We start from the raw sequence: 20875 nt of genomic DNA, 5'->3' as shown, positions 1-20875 counted from the left end.
TACATTGAGTTTATATGTCCAAGTTACAAAATGTTTTAAAAGATAAATAGATTATCAAACATTAATTAAAGGGAATCTGTCACCAGGTTTTTGCTATCCCATATGTGAGCACCATAATGTAGAGACTGAGACCCTGACAAAATAATAACATGACAACCCTGATATTCTGATAAAATTAAATTTATCTGCTGCGGATCTAGCAGTTCTCTGAATGCTGAGTTCTGTATAACCACGCCCATACCTCTGATAGATTTGTATGTACACTGTGCATAGGCAGAAAGCTGCCAATCGGTGCTGGGGATAAGGTTATACAGAGCTTATGAATTTGGAGGAGTACACAGCATCAACTTTACTAATCCTCTAGTGATAATCTCCTGCTGATAAAACTGTATTTTTTATCAAAGCTACGGCAAGCATCTCAATCAAGCAAGCAAGAAGTGACACATTGCTGGAATCAGTGTCTCTGCCCCTACATAATGCTGCTCTTAGATTACGTAGCAAGATCCTGGTGACAGATTTCCTTTAATCAAAGACTACAACTCTTCCCATGGCAAAAAATGTCTTTCATAAATTGCATCAAGACTATTCTTTCAAAAACAACATCCCGGTCTGTAGATTGTGTTTGGGATCGAAGTTTAATCAGCTCCATTGGAGAGAAAGATGCAGATCTGAAATACCACTTACAGCCTTGAAGACAGGGGTAGCGTTGAGTGTGAAAGAAAAGCAGCCATTAAAATTGTGAAAATGTCCCAAAATTAATTTCAAGCAGATTTGCTGACTTCAGGGGTAAAAATAATAATTGGCACCTAATAAATTTGAAAAAGAATTATACGGCCTCACCTCGTCCCTCCCCTTTGCCATCCTGCCGCCGGTCCTTCGGTTGGCACTTCTATATTCTCTTTATTTAATCTTGCTTCCGGCCATCATAAAGCGTGGCACGATGCATCTCAATGACGTGTGTCACGCTGGAAGCTGGCATGTGCGCTCGTCAATTACGTGGGTCCTGTGCCACATCACGGCTTGTCGCCTAGAGAATGGAAAACCTTTCCGGAAGGCAGATAAAAGCGAGAACATAAAAGACAAAAGATAGAAGGGAGAAGAGCCAATGGGAGGAGCGGCGATGGAAGCTTCGGAAGGACCAAGGAAGGGGAAATATAACATTTTTCTGGCTGCTAATTTGCTGGATTTCTGCAAAACTAATTGCAAAATATTCAGTTTTTAATTATACCATTTTTTTTAATTTAAGAAAAATTCAATTTGCCTCAATTCAAAGCTCTCATTTCTAGCTGCCGTGTTTTTCTAATCCTTGATAGCTCCTCTGATGCTCTTTGCTTCTTGTTCTCTCCGTAACAAACGTGAGATGTCCATGAAAGCCCATTTAACAATCACAGTGCAGTGGTGATGGGGCAAGCACCAGAACAGGACCTGCAGGGAACAATTCAATATTTTTGGTTTTATCTGTGAATATCGGCAGTAAAATAACGCACTTAAGCCTTATGACTGCACCATTTACAATAGGTGATGTCACAGCTCACCTCCTCCTCCTGTACAATGACTGATAACACCTCTCTATACAGTAGATAACACAGGATCCACCAATCACAATAGGTGTCACAACTCACCTTCTCCTCCTGTATAATGACTGATAATACCAGTATATATAGTAAATTACACAGGATCCACAATCTTCAATAGATAAAAATGGATCTGCCATTCACAGTAGGTGATGTCACAGCTCACCTTCTCCTTCTTTTCCTATACAAAGATTGATAGCATCTCTATATACAGTACAGTAAATAAGTCAGGATCCACCATTTACGACAGGTGATGTCTCAGATCACCTCCCCCCTCCTGTACAAAGACTGATAACACCTCTATATACAGTAGATAACACAGGATCGGTGGATCCTCACAATAGATGATATTACAGCTCACCTCCTCCTCCTCCTGTACAATGATTGATAACACCTCTATATACAGTAGATAACACAGGATCCACCATTCACAATAGGTGATGTCACAGCTCACCTCTTCCTCCTGTACAATGACTGATAACACCTCTATATACAGTAGATAACACAGGATCCACCACTCACAATAGATGATGTCACAGCTCACCTCCTCCTCCTGTACAATGACTAATAACACCTCTATATACAGTAGATAACACAGGACCCACCATTCACAATAGTGATGTCACAGCTCACCTCCTCCTCCTGTACAATGACTGATAACACCTCTGTATACAGTAGATAACACAGGATCCACCATTCACAATAGGTGATGTCACAGCTCACCTCCTCCTCCTGTACAATGACTGATGACACCTCTATATACAGTAGATAACACAGGATCCACCATTCACAGTAGGTGATATCACAGCTCACCTCCTCCTCCTGTACAATGACTGATAACACCTCTATATACAGTAGATAACACAGGATCCACCATTCACAATAGATGATGTCACAGCTCACCTCCTCCTCCTGTACAATGACTAATAACACCTCTATATACAGTAGATAACACAGGACCCACCATTCACAATAGTGATGTCACAGCTCACCTCCTCCTCCTGTACAATGACTGATAACACCTCTGTATACAGTAGATAACACAGGATCCACCATTCACAATAGGTGATGTCACAGCTCACCTCCTCCTCCTGTACAATGACTGATGACACCTCTATATACAGTAGATAACACAGGATCCACCATTCACAGTAGGTGATATCACAGCTCACCTCCTCCTCCTGTACAATGACTGATAACACCTCTATATACAGTAGATAACACAGGATCCACCATTCACAATAGGAGATGTCACAGCTCACCTCCTCCTCCTTCTCTTGTACAATGTCCTTGCCGTGACGAAAACATGCTCAATAAATCCTTCAATACAGGATCGGAGTCAGTCTACTAGGGTCCATGTGGCAACAGAAAGTAGGAGTCTAATATTGGGCCTAGTGGGCAGTGTGAAAAATTGTTCATTTTCAGATTATTAATGTATTTAAATTGTGATATGAATAATAAAAAATAGGTATATCAGTTTATTCTGCAGACACATTCCCTCTGTAACCTGGTGTTGAAGTCATTATCTGCAGTAAGGTCTTCTCTATCTGTGTATTCCGTAAATATTTACGTTAACACAATTTTTTCGTTTCTAACACAGATTCACTTATACACTGGGAGAAGGTATGTGGCTTCCTCTCAGCAAGAGCTTTGTCATCCCCCCTGCCGAACTGGCCATTAATCCTTCAGCCAAGTGTAAAACAGACATGAGTGTTATGGAGGATGCAGTGGAGGTCAGGTGAGTGCCGGGGACACGCAGGGGAGACGCGGTGTCACTGAGCACATCCTCTCCCTGCGCTCTGATTAATGGGCCCGCATGTATCAGGGACACGTTGTACTATCATGGCTATATATTGAATGCATGCTTTGACGTTCGCTGGCATAAACGGAGGCAGCATTTGTGCCCGATGATTTGTATGTTCTCACCAACACATTTCTCACTTTTTTTTTGCCTCTGTCTCAATCCTTCCCTTTTTCTAAATCTATCTCCCCCTCGCCCTGACCTCCCCTCTTGCCCCTTGCACTGACATGCAGCCTTTTTTTCTAGCTTTCCTTGATTTGATGGATTTCCTCCCTGTCTCTTCCTATCTATCATCCCACTCCCTGCCTCCTTCCTTATTTTTTGCTTTGCCCACAGAGAGGAGCTTATGACCTCCTCCTCATTCGATAACCTTGAGATTCTGCTAGACTCCTTTGGACCAGTTCGAGATTGCTCCAAAGGGAACGGGGGCTGCAGCAAGAACTTTCGATGTGTTTCTGACCGCAAGTTGGATTCCAGCGGCTGCGTGGTAAGTTTACCATATATGATATTTAAAATATAAAGAGATATTATTAGTGATGAGCAAGCGTGCTCGGGTAAGGTGTTAATAGAGTATCTTCGACGTGCTCTAATACTATGTTTGAGTCTCCGCGGCTACATGTCTCGCGGTTGTTTTATGGCCACAACACAGGCAGGTATTGCTTGTTTGCTGCGGCTGTCGATCAGCCACGAGACATGCAGCCGTGGGGACTCGAACATATGAAATAAAAAATAGCAAAGGAAATGCTTAAAAGTGGCAGGGTATCTAATATCATTACAATAAACGAACAAGTAAAAGTAATATTCCCTACAACCAAAAAACTGGACCAAAGTGGTGGTATGTGGACAGTCGGAAATCACAGAAAAACTAAAAGCGCAGAATAAAGCCGACCATATAGTCCCGTGTATTATAATGAAAATATATAGTTTATTATATTGAGCAGGTACAATAACAGAAGAAACATCAATGATTGTAATAGGGTAAAATTACATAAGAACAAGGGCACACACCCAGGAGTGTAAAAAAAACAGTAAGACTGGGTAAGAAAAGTGTGCACAACACAAATAATGGTAAAAAATAATAATAACCAATTCTATACAGTATAAATAAATAAATGAATAAAGTGCTTGTGCATAACAAAGCAAAAACAATCAAGTGTAACACAAGGTGAAGAGTGTATAAATGCACACAGAGATAATACTAGTAATAATGCATGAGTAAATCCCAAGTGGAGGGTGACTTACAGAGACAATAAGGATCCCATGCACCTGGATGGCGTCCTCCCCAACGCGCGTTTCGGCACTCTGCCTTCGACTGCTTTCGACTTTATAGAATTAACTTATATAAAACTTGAGCAATTTTGCACACATACATTGCCTTAATTATCCTGTATTGTTCCATTTTATATAGTACTGTTACAGCCTGAAATATATGCAGAGCTGCACTCATCGTGGCTTCAGAGCTGCAATCATTCAGTGTCCTATGCTAGCTTAATATCTGCATTTATTACTTTATTATTGAATTTATTATCTTAAATCTTTACTCAATGTATTGATGTTTTTTCTTCCAAGCCCACCATACCCATGCATGCTCATTTTGGCTGAGCATTCTTGTGTTTCCAATGAAGAGAAGTTAGTAAGCTAATATACAAGTACAGGCTTAGCTTCCATGAGAAAAAAGGACTGGTGCTAACATTCAACAGGCAAAATGTTTCTTTCCCTCTACAACATCGGTGGAGGGAGATTCAGGGCCCTTGTAAGTTTTAGATGGTCGGTGGGATCGGCCAACATTAAAGGGTTATTCCCAATAAAAAAAAGCTATCCCTTATTCATAAGATTGGAGATAACTTGCTGATTGCTGGTGGGGGGGGGGGGTCTGACCACTGGTGATGAGCATCAACTTTTTCCATCAGTAGAAATCAACTAAGTAAATAGGTGAACTGACACCTTTGACGTAGGTAGTTAACATATTGTCCAATAGTGGTCAGTGAATCTGTAGAAGTTTGGATCATGGGTATTTTGTTAACAAGTGGATTAGTCATTACTGTGTGTGTTCCTGAAAAAAAGAATTAGTATTCTCCCACTGGATTGTCTATCATACTCTGCTCTCATCTTATATATGGTGTTCTTCCTTTGATAGAGTTTAGCCTCCTCTTTGATTCCCTTAAGTCTCCATCTTAATCCCTAGATTTAACCCTGAATTTTTATTAATCTATGCTCTGTTATCAATTCCATAATGCATGAGTACAGCATCACATAGTCAGCTAGAGACCAAACCATTCTACTAATAGGACATTGTGATCACGCTTTCCTCTATATTTTCCTAAATAAACTGAAGTATTAGCAGTATACAGTCAGGAAACTGAACTGTGATCTCCTTAATTATACCTGTGTTTAGGAGCTGTATAATCATCATCAGTAACTTTGATAGGAGTTTATGCCCCACTCTCTTTCACTTTCTATAGAACCTCAGTGGTACAAGTAAAAGCAGTTTCATCATACAGGAAGTTCTGGTAAATGAGATAGTGACCCCCTACAGAGAACATAAAGTCAAGTAATTACCAAGGGGACCCCATAAGTTCACATTACCTACCTGATATGAAAAACAATATGAATTTTCTTATAGAAAGTAACAACATAACAGTAGCTAAATTATATATAGTGGGGAACTAGTGACAGGATGTCAGAAGACATGGCGCAACACCTCTTAGGGAATTACAAGACGATACCCCAAAAATACTTATTCATTTTCTTCACGATTGGTGGAAATGCAACAAAAACTTGGTACTCCATTCAGTTTCAAGGTGCCTTCAAGAAAGACAAAAAGAGAGAAATCTTTGAAAGTGGGGTTTATTTAGTTTTATTTCCTATTATTTTTATGATGCCAACATTTTCCTCAAAGCTGTATAGAGATTTGTACCCATTATGTTAGTCCTTATCCCCAGTACTAGGGCTCATTGTATAATTTTCTTAAGGACTCGTTAAGACATCTGTGCACATCGGTCCACGATCAGACCGCTAATGCTCAGACTGACCGCAGCTCTCTTGGCCTGAGTGTGACAGCTTCTTGTATTTCTATGAGGTTGTCACGCTCAGGTCCGGAGAGGCACAGCTAGTCCATGCACTGTGGTCCCATTTTGGAACAATTTGCTTTCCCGTCTGAATGAGCCTTAGACTTAGACACACACTAGAGCCAATTTTTTAAAATAAGAGTTAACAAATTAGAGTATGAAAGGGAGAAGAAGCTGGAATATTCAAGGGAACCCACCCAGGCTTAAGAGGACCATAAAACGTAAATCCTCCTTGGCCAAATTCAAACCCGAGACCCCAATGCTGCACGAGTTGATAAGTAAGTTAACAATGAAACTCCATGATCCAGAAAAAAAAAAGAAAAAAAATCACATTACAATGAAATGTATTTTTTCCACAAGCTACAAAATAATTTCCTTTCTTCTCGCTGGCGGTGGTCGGTTAACTGTAACGATTCGAGCAATGTAACAGGCATAAAAGTGTGCTAAAAGGACAGGAAGAATGTAATTGCAGGGCAGTATCCAATCATTTTTTTGTATTTCTGAATTGAATGAAGCCAAGAAAGTGCCATGATAACATTTAAAAGTGTTTTCTCTAAGAATCCTGGGAATTGGCAGAGTCAATCACAATATAATAGACCTCACTCCATACGTAGCAAGTCACAATTTTAACCCTTTCACATCAACAGGATGGGGGTCAGAAACATATTCTGAGCAATTTCCTGTCGACCGTATGACATTGGAGAGGGTTAGGAACTCAGAGATTTGCAAACTCTTCCACAATCTGTGGCTTCTAATGGCTTTCATACATCACAGTCATCTGGTTCAGTTAACTGGGTCATAAGGCACGCACCAAGAGTAATCGGGTACTGAGGTACATATTACACTATTTAATGGACATTAAACATCCAGACCACCTCTGCAGTGATTCTTATATGAATCATAATCTCCCGATATCTCCAACCACCAGAATGGAAACAGGTCAACTTTTATGACTGAAGTAGCAGTGAGGAACCCCTTGTCTGCGATGCTACTGTCAGAGGCTAGAAGTATCTTCATGGTCTTCACAGATTTATTTTATACTTAGGATGAATCACATTTCTGAATTGTGCCTCAGATCTTTTGTACCTTTTGTAACTTTTAGTTTAAATTTTTTTTTGTTTTTAACTTACAAGGTAATTTTTTTGGCGTTATGGAAAAAGGCAATGTACCTTCTAAGTACAACACAAACTCAAGAGCTTAGATAGGTTTTAAAAATCCGTAGACCACAGCCAACCCGTGAACACCAGTTGGTTGAACATAAGTTTTATAAAAACTTTTAAAGACTGGGGAACAAAAGTTCTTCAGAAAGTTGGAGGTTGCTAGATCATGGATATTAGGGTGCAGACAACCATATAACACTGGACTGGCCGGAGGCACTACTGACTGGAGCGTGACAACATGTGTTTCTATGCAGCTGTCAACACTCGATTCAAGAGAGCCGCCAGCCAGTCCGAGCACTGTGATGCGATTGTCGTCTGTGTTATACGTCATCTGACTGCACCCTTAGGCTTGGGCTACACAGTGAGGGATCGTGGACATGACCGATTATATCGGACGAGTACTATCCATGGGCTTCACGGATAACACTCGTACACTTGTTATTTTGTGGCTATGTGCACATATCTGATATTTTCAGCTTATTTCCAGCTAGTGAGAATAAGAAATGCCCAGTTTGTTTTTTTTAAAAATCTCCAGTTAAGACTGGATTGTTTGTTTTTTTATACCCATGATAAATATGGTCATTCCGTGAATATATACGGTAGCTGCTTAATTAGTAAAATAAATTCCCTGTGTCCAGTCAGCTTAGTCCTATGCCACATCAGTACATTATTCTGAACAGTAAGATCTAGCACACAATTTATATGGACCATACTGTACATCTGTATGGCGCTGATTGTAGCAGAGAATGTCTCCTCAATGTGGTACCATACAGTGCACCACCAGGCAACACATGGAGTGCCTAAGGCTTGTAGTATAGAGCCATGTAGCTACTATTCAGGCACTGCTCATGACGTCATGAGCCCTTATACAAATACATATACTAATATAGTTTTAGCTATAAGACATCTAAGACATAGATAATTTTCGGGTTAATGTGAGCTGTCACATGATAAAGACCGGTAACAGGAATTATGTGATAACTATCCAACAGGGAAGTCAGTCTGCAAAACAGTCACTTTTACACCTGTTATAAAATGGAATCTAAAGTCTCATCCATTAAGTGCCTCTGAGATCTGGTTTCTTCAAGTCTTATAAACTCATCAAAGTTTGATCTCCGATAGTATTTTAGTTTTAGTGTTTAAGGACTTTAAAAAAAAAAGCAAAGTGGCAACTTCAAAGCTTTATAAGTATTAAGTTACTTAAATGAGGTGTAATGAAAATGTATTGTTAAAGGGGTTGTCCAGGATCCTATTTATTTAGATTCCAAAAAACAGTGCCACATATGTGTACAGGCTGTGACTGGTACTGCAGTTCAGCTACATTCATTCAAGACCTCAATCAGACATCAGTGTTTTTCGTCTGCCCAAAAAAATGGTAGGTGTGTTTTGGATCTGGGTGTCATCAGTGTTTTTCACATACGGTTAAATAAAAAAATGATAAAGCTTCTCATATCTTCGCAATTTTATACACTGACAGCACAAAAACTGGACACGGAGGCCATCCATCTGCTATACTTGTTTGTCACAGACCCATAGAATTGAATTGGCCCTTTGCTATCTATAAAAAAAAAATGAACGTGTCTCTATGATTTTTGCATGGACACACAGTCCTCAAAAAACACAGATATATGACTAACAGCAAAGATTATAATGTGTATCTGTTCTATCCATGAAAAACCAGAACACCAAACTGTATGTGCTTTATGGCAGCTGCAATAAATGGAAGTAAATTGCAGATTATTTCTGACTCCAGGAAGTGACATAGAGCAGCCCCTCCTCCAAAGAACCATTGAGGATCAGGGAAGATTCACACAGAGTCTTATATGTTTATAAAGTTTATAACGTTATTCTTCTAAATTATTTAGGTTTTTAGAATAAAATGTCCAATACCTTATCCTCATTTTCTGATAATCAGGAAATGACTCTGTCCCGGTCTACACGGCAAAGTTAAAAAATAAGCTGATACAAAACACCACCAAAATTCCAAGAGTTACTTGAATCGTCATAACAAAAAACATGATTTAAATAATATAATTTCCTGATGATACATTACTTTTAAAAGCAAAATATAAGGTTTCAATAATTTAATGTTTTCATCCCAAAGTGCCTCTCGCATTACATTCATTTTTTACTTAAATGAATCATGAGCGAAAATATCTTAATTAAATGTGACACTGTAGTATGTTTGAAGCTTTATATCTTTAAGTAAAATGTGTCTACTGAAGCTTTGGTTAAATTACAACTTGAAAGTGCAAAATAAACTGCAGTTGAGGCAGAAGCCAAGACTGGAAACGTGGATGTTTTTATCCACAATTTGTCCATTATTTACCTTTTCATCTCATTTTAATACTCTGAACCTGCTCGATTTATAGTTTTCTCCACGCATAAACACCAGCTCGAATAATGTAAATGTTCCCACTTCTGTGAAAGCTGTTTAGATGTGCAGCTGGGTAGATGCGCAGACACTTTGGGGGCATTTCATAGCAGAAAAAAAAGAAAATTGACATGTTGAAATTGAAATTGAAAAAAAAATTCTAAACTATTGATCACAATTTTTTTTTAAAGGAAAATATGTCCAAAATAAGATTCTGATTAAATAATTATTTATATATTTTTTTCTAGTAAAGCTCCATTTTTCTTTGCTATGATGTTAAACTATTACATTCTGTCTTCTTGCAACTATATATTGAAATCAATAATGACACAGTATGCAGTAGACTCTCCCTAGTGGTAACTTTAGGTAGACAGAATTATATAATTAAAGGGAACCTGACTGCTGATATATGTTGCCTGATCCACGGGCAGCATGTATCAGACACTGGATGCATGATTTTAGCCATGTATGTTTGTCTCCATATGCAGGTTTGAATCTGAAACACTGTGGTGTTACAGAGAAAACCATACTTTAATAGTCGCCTGTGACCGAGCCACATGAGAGAATAGTCAAATAGACTGGCCTCCAGTGTCATCCTCCCCATCCATTGCCAGTGACTGACTGGTCTCTTCTTATACACACATAAAGAGAGACCTGTCACTCAAGAACAGTGGGTTGGGAGAAGCCACCGGGAACACAACTGTCCAACTTGTCTCCTGGGCACCAGGTATCCGCTATCATGTTAGTGCTATCACCTGTTGGGTTCCCTTTAAGTTCTATGTATAAATGAAGATTAAAGGGGTTGACTGTTATGATCCCAGTGGCAGAGGATCACAAAAATACCAGCTAAGTAACTGAACATAGAACAAGCTCTAGGGAGGTGGTAACTGGACTGACCGCAAACCTGATCCTATCCAAACACACTAAAGGTAGCCGGTGAACGTGCCTAAAATCCTGGACGTCTCGACGCAGCCTGAGAAACTAACTACCCCTAGAGAGAGAAAGCAAGACCTCACTTGCCTCAAAAGAAATAACTCTAAAGGTATAGGAAGCCCCCAACAAATAATAACGGTGAGGTAAGGGGAAAACACATACGTAGAAATGAAAACAGACTGTGCGGTCAGCAGAAAACCCTACAAAATATCCACGCTGAGAATTCAAGAACCCCCACACCAACTAACAGTGTGGGGGGAGAAACTCAGCCCCCTAGAGCTACCAGCAAGCAAGGAAATCACATATTAGCAAGCTGGACAAGAAACAAATAGAGTTCACAACAGTACCCCCCCTTGAGGAGGGGTCACCGAACCCTCATCAAGACCCCCAGGGCAATCAGGATGAGCCGCATGGAAGGCACGAACCAAATCGGCCGCATGAACATCAGAGGCGATAACCCAGGAATTATCCTCCTGACCATAGCCCTTCCACTTAAGTAATTACTGAAGCCTCCGATCTGGAAATACGAGAATCCAAGATCTTCTCCACCACGTACTCCAATTCGCCCTCAACCAGCACCGGAGCAGGAGGCTCAACAGAAAGAACCACAGGCACCACATACCTCCGCAACAAAGACCTATGGAACACAATATGAATGGCAAACGATGCTGGGAGATCCAAACAAAAAGACACTGGGTTAAGGATTTCCAAAATCTTATAAGGACCGATGAAGCAAGGCTTGAATTTAGGAGAGGAGACCTTCATAGGGACATACCGAGAAGACAGCCATACCAAATCCCCAACATGAAGTCGGGGACCAACACCGCGACGGCGGTTGGCAAAGCGCTGAGCCTTCTCCTGTGACAACTTCAAATTGTCCACCACATGGTTCCAAATCTGCTGCAACCTATCCACCACAGAATCCACCCCCGGACAGTCAGAAGGCTCAACCTGACCCGAAGAAAAACGAGGATGAAAACCAGAATTGCAGAAAAAAGGCGAAACCAAAGTAGCAGAACTAGCCCGATTATTAAGGGCAAACTCGGCCAATGGCAAAAAAGTCACCCAATCATCCTGATCAGCAGAAACAAAACATCTTAAATAAGTTTCCAACGTCTGATTAGTTCGCTCGGTTTGGCCATTCGTCTGAGGGTGGAAGGCCGACGAAAAAGACAAATCAATGCCCATCTTAGCACAAAAAATCCGCCAAAATCTGGGCACAAACTGGGATCCTCTGTCAGACACAATATTTTCAGGGATGCCGTGCAAGCGAACCACATTCTGAAAGAATAAAGGAACCAAATCGGAGGAGGAAGGCAACTTAGGCAAGGGCACCAAATGAACCATTTTGGAAAAACGATCACACACCACCCAGATGACAGACATTCTCTGAGATACTGGAAGATCTGAAATAAAATCCATGGAAATGTGCATCCAAGGCCTCTTCGGGACAGGCAAAGGCAAAAGCAAACCGCTGGCACGAGAACAGCAAGGCTTAGCCCGAGCACAAATCCCACAGGACTGCACAAAGGAACGCACATCCCGCGACAAGGAAGGCCACCAGAAGGACCTAGCCACCAAATCTCTGGTACCAAAAATCCCAGGATGACCTGCCAACACCGAAGAATGAACCTCGGAAATAACTCTGCTGGTCCATCTATCTGGGACAAACAGTCTCTCTGGTGGGCAACGGTCAGGTCTATCAGCCTGAAATTTCTGCAGCACTCGTCGCAAATCTGGGGAAATGGCAGACAAAATCACTCCCTCTTTGAGGATACCAGCCGGCTCTGAAACTCCCGGAGAGTCAGGCACAAAACTCCTAGAAAGGGCATCAGCCTTCACGTTCTTTGAACCAGGCAGGTACGAGACCACGAAATCGAAACGGGAGAAAAACAACGACCAACGAGCCTTTCTAGGATTCAGGCGCTTGGCAGACTGGAGATAAATCAGATTTTTGTGATCAGTCAAGACTGTTGTGAATTTGCTTTTTGCTCCCTCTAGTGGTTACTAGTTTTTTGACTCTGGTTTTTCTGTCATTCCTTTTATCCGCACCTGGGTCGTTAGTTAGGGGTGTTGCTATATAAGCTCCCTGGACCTTCAGTTCTATGCCTGGCAACGTAGTTATCAGAGCTAGTCTGCTGTGCTCTTGTCTACTGATCCTGGTTCCAGTTATATCAGCTAAGTCTGCCTTTTGCTTTTTGCTATTTGTTTTGGTTTTGTATTTTTGTCCAGCTTGTTCCAATTCTATATCCTGACCTTTGCTGGAAGCTCTAGGGGGGCTGGTGTTCTCCCCCCGGACCGTTAGACGGTTCGGGGGTTCTTGAATTTCCAGTGTGGAATTTGATAGGGTTTTTGTTGACCATATAAGTTACCTTTCTTTATTCTGCTATTAGTAAGCGGGCCTCTCTGTGCTAAACCTGGTTCATTTCTGTGTTTGTCATTTCCTCTTACCTCACCGTCATTATTTGTGGGGGGCTTCTATCCAGCTTTGGGGTCCCCTTCTCTGGAGGCAAGAAAGGTCTTTGTTTTCCTCTACTAGGGGTAGCTAGATTCTCCGGCTGGCGCGTGTCATCTAGAATCAACGTAGGAATGATCCCCGGCTACTTCTAGTGTTGGCGTTAGGAGTAGATATATGGTCAACCCAGTTACCACTGCCCTATGAGCTGGATTTTTGTATTCTGCAGACTTCCACGTTCCTCTGAGACCCTCGCCATTGGGGTCATAACAGTTTGCCAGGCCAGTATTAAATGTTTAATGCATTGCAGAAGAGGGATTATAAGAAAGAAGATTCTGAGTTTTTTTTTTTTTTTTTCTTTTTCCCCTTTACCTCAGAGTGGCTATGCTTGCTGCAGACATGAATGTCCAGACCTTGATTACAAGTGTGGACCAGCTGGCTACTCGTGTGCAGGGCATACAAGATTATGTTATCAGAAATCCTAGGTCAGAACCTAAAATACCGATTCCTGAACTGTTTTCCGGAGACAGGTTTAAGTTTAGGAATTTCGTGAATAATTGTAAATTGTTTTTGTCCCTGAGACCCTGTTCATCTGGAGATTCTGCTCAGCAAGTAAAAATTGTTATTTCGTTCTTACGGGGCGACCCTCAGGATTGGGCTTTTTCGCTGGCGCCAGGAGATCCGGCATTGGCTGATCTTGATGCGTTTTTTCTGGCGCTCGGTTTACTTTATGAGGAACCCAATCTTGAGATTCAGGCAGAAAAGGCCTTGCTGGCTATGTCTCAGGGGCAGGACGAGGCTGAAGTTCCGGAGTATTTGTCTGATTATCAGGATGTCTTCAGTGAGTCTGAGTCCAGTGCACTGCCTCCTCATAGGGACTGTGACTGTGCTATAGATTTGATCCCAGGCAGTAAATTTCCTAAGGGAAGACTGTTTAATCTGTCGGTACCTGAACATACCGCTATGCGTTCATATATCAAGGAGTCTCTGGAGAAAGGACATATTCGTCCGTCTTCTTCCCCTCTTGGTGCGGGATTCTTTTTTGTGGCAAAAAAGGACGGATCTTTGAGACCTTGTATTGATTATCGGCTTTTAAATAAGATCACTGTCAAGTTTCAGTATCCTTTACCGCTGTTGTCTGACTTGTTTGCCCGGATTAAGGGTGCCAAGTGGTTCACCAAGATAGACCTTCGTGGTGCGTACAACCTTGTGCGCATTAAGCAAGGTGATGAATGGAAAACCGCATTCAATACGCCCGAAGGTCATTTTGAGTACTTGGTGATGCCTTTTGGGCTCTCCAATGCGCCTTCAGTTTTTCAGTCCTTTATGCATGACATTTTCCGGAAGTATCTGGATAAATTTTTGATTGTTTATCTGGATGATATTTTGGTTTTTTCTGATAATTGGGATTCGCATGTGGAGCAGGTCAGGTTGGTCTTTAAAATTTTGCGTGAAAATTCTTTGTTTGTCAAGGGCTCAAAGTGTCTCTTTGGTGTACAGAAGGTTCCCTTTTTGGGGTTCATTTTTTCCCCTTCTGCTGTGGAGATGGACCCAGTCAAGGTCCGAGCTATTCTTGATTGGACTCAGCCCTCGTCAGTTAAGAGTCTTCAGAAGTTCTTGGGCTTCGCTAACTTCTACCGTCGTTTTATCGCTAATTTTTCTAGCATTGTGAAACCTTTGACGGATATGACCAAGAAGGGCTCCGATGTAGCTAACTGGGCTCCTGCTGCCGTGGAGGCTTTCCAGGAGTTGAAACGCCGGTTTACTTCGGCGCCTGTTTTGTGCCAGCCTGACGTCTCACTTCCCTTTCAGGTTGAGGTGGATGCTTCGGAGATTGGGGCAGGGGCCGTTTTGTCGCAGAGAGGCCCTGGTTGCTCTATTATGAAACCTTGTGCCTTTTTCTCTAGGAAGTTTTCGCCTGCCGAGCGAAATTATGATGTGGGCAATCGGGAGTTGTTGGCCATGAAATGGGCATTTGAGGAGTGGCGTCATTGGCTCGAGGGTGCTAAGCATCGTGTGGTGGTCTTGACTGATCACAAAAATCTGATGTATCTCGAGTCTGCTAAACGCCTTAATCCGAGACAGGCCCGCTGGTCATTGTTTTTCTCCCGCTTTGATTTTGTTGTCTCGTATTTACCAGGTTCAAAGAATGTGAAGGCCGATGCTCTTTCTAGGAGCTTTGTGCCTGATGCTCCTGGAGTCGCTGATCCTGTTGGTATTCTTAAAGATGGAGTTATCTTGTCAGCTATTTCTCCGGATCTGCGACGTGTGTTGCAGAGATTTCAGGCTGATAGGCCTGAGTCTTGTCCACCTGACAGACTGTTTGTCCCGGATAAGTGGACCAGCAGAGTCATTTCCGAGGTTCATTCCTCGGTGTTGGCAGGTCACCCGGGTATTTTTGGCACCAGAGATCTGGTGGCCAGGTCCTTTTGGTGGCCTTCCTTGTCAAGGGATGTGCGGTCATTTGTGCAGTCCTGTGGGACTTGTGCTCGAGCTAAGCCTTGCTGTTCTCGTGCCAGCGGTTTGCTCTTGCCCTTGCCTGTCCCGAAGAGACCTTGGACACATATCTCCATGGATTTCATTTCTGATCTTCCGCTATCTCAGGGCATGTCCGTTATCTGGGTGATATGTGATCGCTTTTCCAAGATGGTCCATTTGGTTCCTTTGCCTAAGCTGCCTTCCTCTTCCGATCTGGTTCCTGTGTTTTTTCAGAATGTGGTTCGTTTGCACGGCATCCCTGAGAATATTGTGTCAGACAGAGGATCCCAGTTCGTTTCCAGGTTCTGGCGATCCTTTTGTAGTAGGATGGGCATTGATTTGTCGTTTTCGTCTGCTTTCCATCCTCAGACTAATGGACAGACGGAGCGAACTAATCAGACTTTGGAGGCTTATTTGAGGTGTTTTGTCTCTGCTGATCAGGACGATTGGGTGACATTCTTGCCGTTGGCTGAGTTTGCCCTTAATAATCGGGCTAGTTCCGCCACCTTGGTTTCGCCTTTTTTCTGCAACTCTGGTTTCCATCCTCGTTTTTCTTCGGGTCATGTGGAGCCTTCTGACTGTCCTGGGGTGGATTCTGTGGTGGATAGGTTGCAGCAGATCTGGAATCATGTGGTGGACAACTTGAAGTTGTCACAGGAGAAGGCTCAGCGCTTTGCCAACCGCCGCCGCGGTGTGGGTCCCCGACTACGCGTTGGGGATTTGGTATGGCTTTCTTCCCGCTTTGTTCCTATGAAGGTCTCCTCTCCCAAATTTAAACCTCGTTTTATTGGGCCTTACAAGATATTGGAAATCCTTAATCCTGTATCTTTTCGTCTGGATCTTCCTGTGTCGTTTGCTATTCACAATGTATTTCATAGGTCCTTGTTGCGGCGGTACATTGTGCCTGTAGTTCCTTCTGCTGAGCCTCCTGCTCCGGTGTTGGTTGAGGGCGAGTTGGAGTACGTGGTGGAGAAGATCTTGGATTCTCGCCTCTCCAGGCGGAGGCTTCAGTACCTGGTCAAGTGGAAGGGCTATGGTCAGGAGGATAATTCCTGGGTGGTCGCCTCTGATGTTCATGCGGCCGATTTAGTTCGTGCCTTTCATGCCGCTCATCCTGATCGCCCTGGTGGTCGTGGTGAGGGTTCGGTGACCCCTCACTAAGGGGGGGGTACTGTTGTGAATTTGCTTTTTGCTCCCTCTAGTGGTTACTAGTTTTTTGACTCTGGTTTTTCTGTCATTCCTTTTATCCGCACCTGGGTCGTTAGTTAGGGGTGTTGCTATATAAGCTCCCTGGACCTTCAGTTCTATGCCTGGCAACGTAGTTATCAGAGCTAGTCTGCTGTGCTCTTGTCTACTGATCCTGGTTCCAGTTATATCAGCTAAGTCTGCCTTTTGCTTTTTGCTATTTGTTTTGGTTTTGTATTTTTGTCCAGCTTGTTCCAATTCTATATCCTGACCTTTGCTGGAAGCTCTAGGGGGGCTGGTGTTCTCCCCCCGGACCGTTAGACGGTTCGGGGGTTCTTGAATTTCCAGTGTGGAATTTGATAGGGTTTTTGTTGACCATATAAGTTACCTTTCTTTATTCTGCTATTAGTAAGCGGGCCTCTCTGTGCTAAACCTGGTTCATTTCTGTGTTTGTCATTTCCTCTTACCTCACCGTCATTATTTGTGGGGGGCTTCTATCCAGCTTTGGGGTCCCCTTCTCTGGAGGCAAGAAAGGTCTTTGTTTTCCTCTACTAGGGGTAGCTAGATTCTCCGGCTGGCGCGTGTCATCTAGAATCAACGTAGGAATGATCCCCGGCTACTTCTAGTGTTGGCGTTAGGAGTAGATATATGGTCAACCCAGTTACCACTGCCCTATGAGCTGGATTTTTGTATTCTGCAGACTTCCACGTTCCTCTGAGACCCTCGCCATTGGGGTCATAACACAAGACCACCACACGATGCCTAGCTCCCTCGAGCCAATGTCGCCACTCCTCAAATGCCCACTTCATAGCCAACAACTCCCGATTACCAACATCATAATTCCGCTCGGCAGGCGAAAACTTTCTTGAAAAGAAGGCACAAGGCTTCATCACAGAGCCATCAGAGCTTCTCTGTGACAAAACAGCCCCTGCTCCAATCTCAGAAGCATCCACCTCGACCTGGAAAGGAAGAGAGATATCAGGCTGACATAAGACTGGAGCTGAAGAAAACCGACGCTTCAGCTCCCGAAAGGCTTCCACTGCTGCAGGAGACCAATTAGTCACATCAGAACATTTCTTAGTCAAATCCATCAAGGGCTTAACCACGCCAGAAAAATTAGCTATGAAGCAACGGTAAAAATTAGCAAAACCCAAGAACTTCTGAAGACTCTTAACAGATGTAGGCTGAGTCCAGTCATGAATAGCCTGGACCTTGACTGGGTCCATCTCAATAGTAGAAGGAGAAAAAATAAAACCCAAAAAGGAAACCTTCTGTACTCCGAAGAGACATTTTGAGCCCTTCACAAACAAAGCATTAGCACGCAGGAACTGAAACACCATCCTGACCTGCTTCACATTGGACTCCCAATCATTAGAAAAGACCAAAATGTCATCCAGATACACAATCATAAATTTATCCAGATATTCTCGGAAAATGTCATGCATAAAGGACTGAAACACAGGAGGAGCATTAGAGAGTCCAAAAGGCATCACCAAATACTCAAAATGGCCTTCGGGCATATTAAATGCTGTTTTCCATTCGTCCCCCTGCTTGATACGCACAAGGTTATATGCACCACGAAGATCTATCTTGGTGAACCAACTAGATCCCTTAATCCGAGCCAACAGATCAGACAACAATGGCAAAGGTTACTGAAATTTGACCGTGATTTTATTTAGAAGACGATAATCTATACAAGGTCTCAGAGAACCATCCTTCTTGGCCACAAAAAAAATCCTGCACCAAGAGGGGAGGAGGATGGGCGAATATGTCCCTTCGCCAAAGACTCCTTTATATAACTCCGCATCGTGGCATGTTCTGGTATAGACAAATTAAAAAGTCGTCCCTTAGGGAACTTACTACCAGGAATCAAATTTATAGCACAATCACAATCCCTATGAGGAGGCAGGGCACCGGATCTGGGCTCATCAAATACATCCTGGTAGTCCGACAAAAACTCAGGGATCTCAGAAGGAGTGGAAGAAGCAATTGACACCAAAGGGACATCGCCATGAATCCCCTGACAACCCCAACTTGACACAGACATAGCTTTCCAATCCAAAACTGGATTATGGGCTTGCAGCCATGGCAGACCCAAAACGACAACATCATGCAAATTATGCAGCACAAGAAAGCGAATCACCTCCTGATGTACAGGAGTCATGCACATGGTCACTTGAGTCCAATACTGAGGCTTATTCTCAGCCAATGGTGTAGCATCTATTCCCCTCAGTGGAATAGGAAATTCCAAAGGCTCCAGAACAAAACCACAGCGCCTGGCAAACGACAAATCCATCAGATTCAGGGCAGCACCTGAATCCACAAAAGCCATAACCGAGTAGGATGACAAAGAACAAATTAAAGTAACAGACAAAATGAATTTAGGCTGTATAGTACCAATGGTGACAGGTTTAGCGATTTTTTTAAGCGCTTAGAGCATGCTGAGATAACATGAGTAGAATCACCACAGTAAAAGCACAACCCATTTTGACATCTATGACTTTGCCGCTCAATTCTAGTCAGAATTCTGTCACATTGCATTGACTCAGGTCTCTGTTCAGAGAACACCGCCAGAGGATGCGCAGATTTGCGCTCCTGCAAACGCCGATCAATCTGAATGGCCAAAGCCATTGAATCACTCAGACTTGCAGGCATGGGGAACCCCACCATAACATTCTTAATGGCTTCAGAAAGATCCTCTCTGAAATTTGCAGCCAGGGCACACTCATTCCATTGAGTAAGCACTGACCATTTCCGAAATTTTTGACAGTACACCTCAGCTTCATCCTGACCTTGAGAGATAGCCAGTAAAGCCTTTTCTGCCTGGTTCTCAAGATTAGGTTCCTCATAAAGCAGTCCAAGTGCCAGAAAAAACGCATCCACATTCAGCAATGCAGGATCTCCTGGCGCCAGAGAGAAAGCCTAATCTTGAGGGTCGCCGCGTAACAAGGAGATAACAATTTTAACTTGCTGAGCGGAATCACCAGAGGAACGAGGTCTCAAAGATAGAAACAATTTACAATTATTCCTAAAATTCAGAAACCTAGATCTATCTCCAGAAAACAACTCAGGAATGGGTATCTTTGGCTCAGACATAGGGCCATGAACAACAAAATCCTGAATGCTTTGCACCCTTGCAGCAAGATGATCCACACTAGAAGTCAGACTCTGAATATCCATGTCTGCAGCTGAGCTCAAAACCACCCAGAGATTAAGGGGATGAGAGAAGCTGGACAGACTGCAGCAAAAGGAAAAAAAAAATTTGTACTCAGGACTTCTTTTATCCCACTTCTGCGATGCATTAAATACTCTTTTGGCCTGCTGTACTGTTATGATCCCAGTGGCAGAGGATCACAAAAATACCAGCTAAGTAACTGAACATAGAACAAGCTCTAGGGAGGTGGTAACTGGACTGACCGCAAACCTGATCCTATCCAAACATACTAAAGGTAGCCGGTGAACGTGCCTAAAATCCTGGACGTCTCGATGCAGCCTGAGAAACTAACTACCACTAGAGAGAGAAAGCAATACCTCGCTTGCCTCAAGAGAAATAACCCCAAAGGTATAAGAAGCCCCCAACAAATAATAACGGTGAGGTAAGGGGAAAACACATACGTAGAAATGAAAACAGATTCAGCAAATGAGGCCCACTAATACTGGATAGCAGAAGACAGATAGTGAACTGTGCGGTCAGCAGAAAACCCTACAAAATATCCACACTGAGAATTCAAGAACCCCCACACCAACTAACGGTGTGGGGGGAGAAACTCAGCCCCCTAGAGCTACCAGCAAGCAAGGAAATCACATATTAGCAAGCTGGACAAGAAACAAATTGAACACTGATGAT

The 20875-nt window shown here is 42.8% G+C and overlaps 1 protein-coding gene across 6 annotated transcripts in view; it reads left to right on the top strand.

Annotated features, from left to right (window-relative positions):
- The window catches only part of ASTN1 (astrotactin 1), a 476663-nt gene that overhangs the window by 334687 nt on the left and 121101 nt on the right, over positions 1–20875 (top strand). For all 6 annotated transcript variants that reach the window (XM_077276252.1, XM_077276255.1, XM_077276254.1 and 3 more), the window contains 2 exons: positions 3175–3312; positions 3712–3862. In XM_077276252.1, coding sequence (XP_077132367.1) covers positions 3175–3312; positions 3712–3862 — 289 coding nt within the window. The remainder of the gene's footprint in view (positions 1–3174; positions 3313–3711; positions 3863–20875) is intronic.

This window comes from Ranitomeya variabilis, chromosome 8 (genome assembly GCF_051348905.1).
Source record: "Ranitomeya variabilis isolate aRanVar5 chromosome 8, aRanVar5.hap1, whole genome shotgun sequence".
NCBI lineage: Eukaryota > Metazoa > Chordata > Amphibia > Anura > Dendrobatidae > Ranitomeya > Ranitomeya variabilis.
This window is presented reverse-complemented; position numbering and strand designations above follow the sequence as displayed.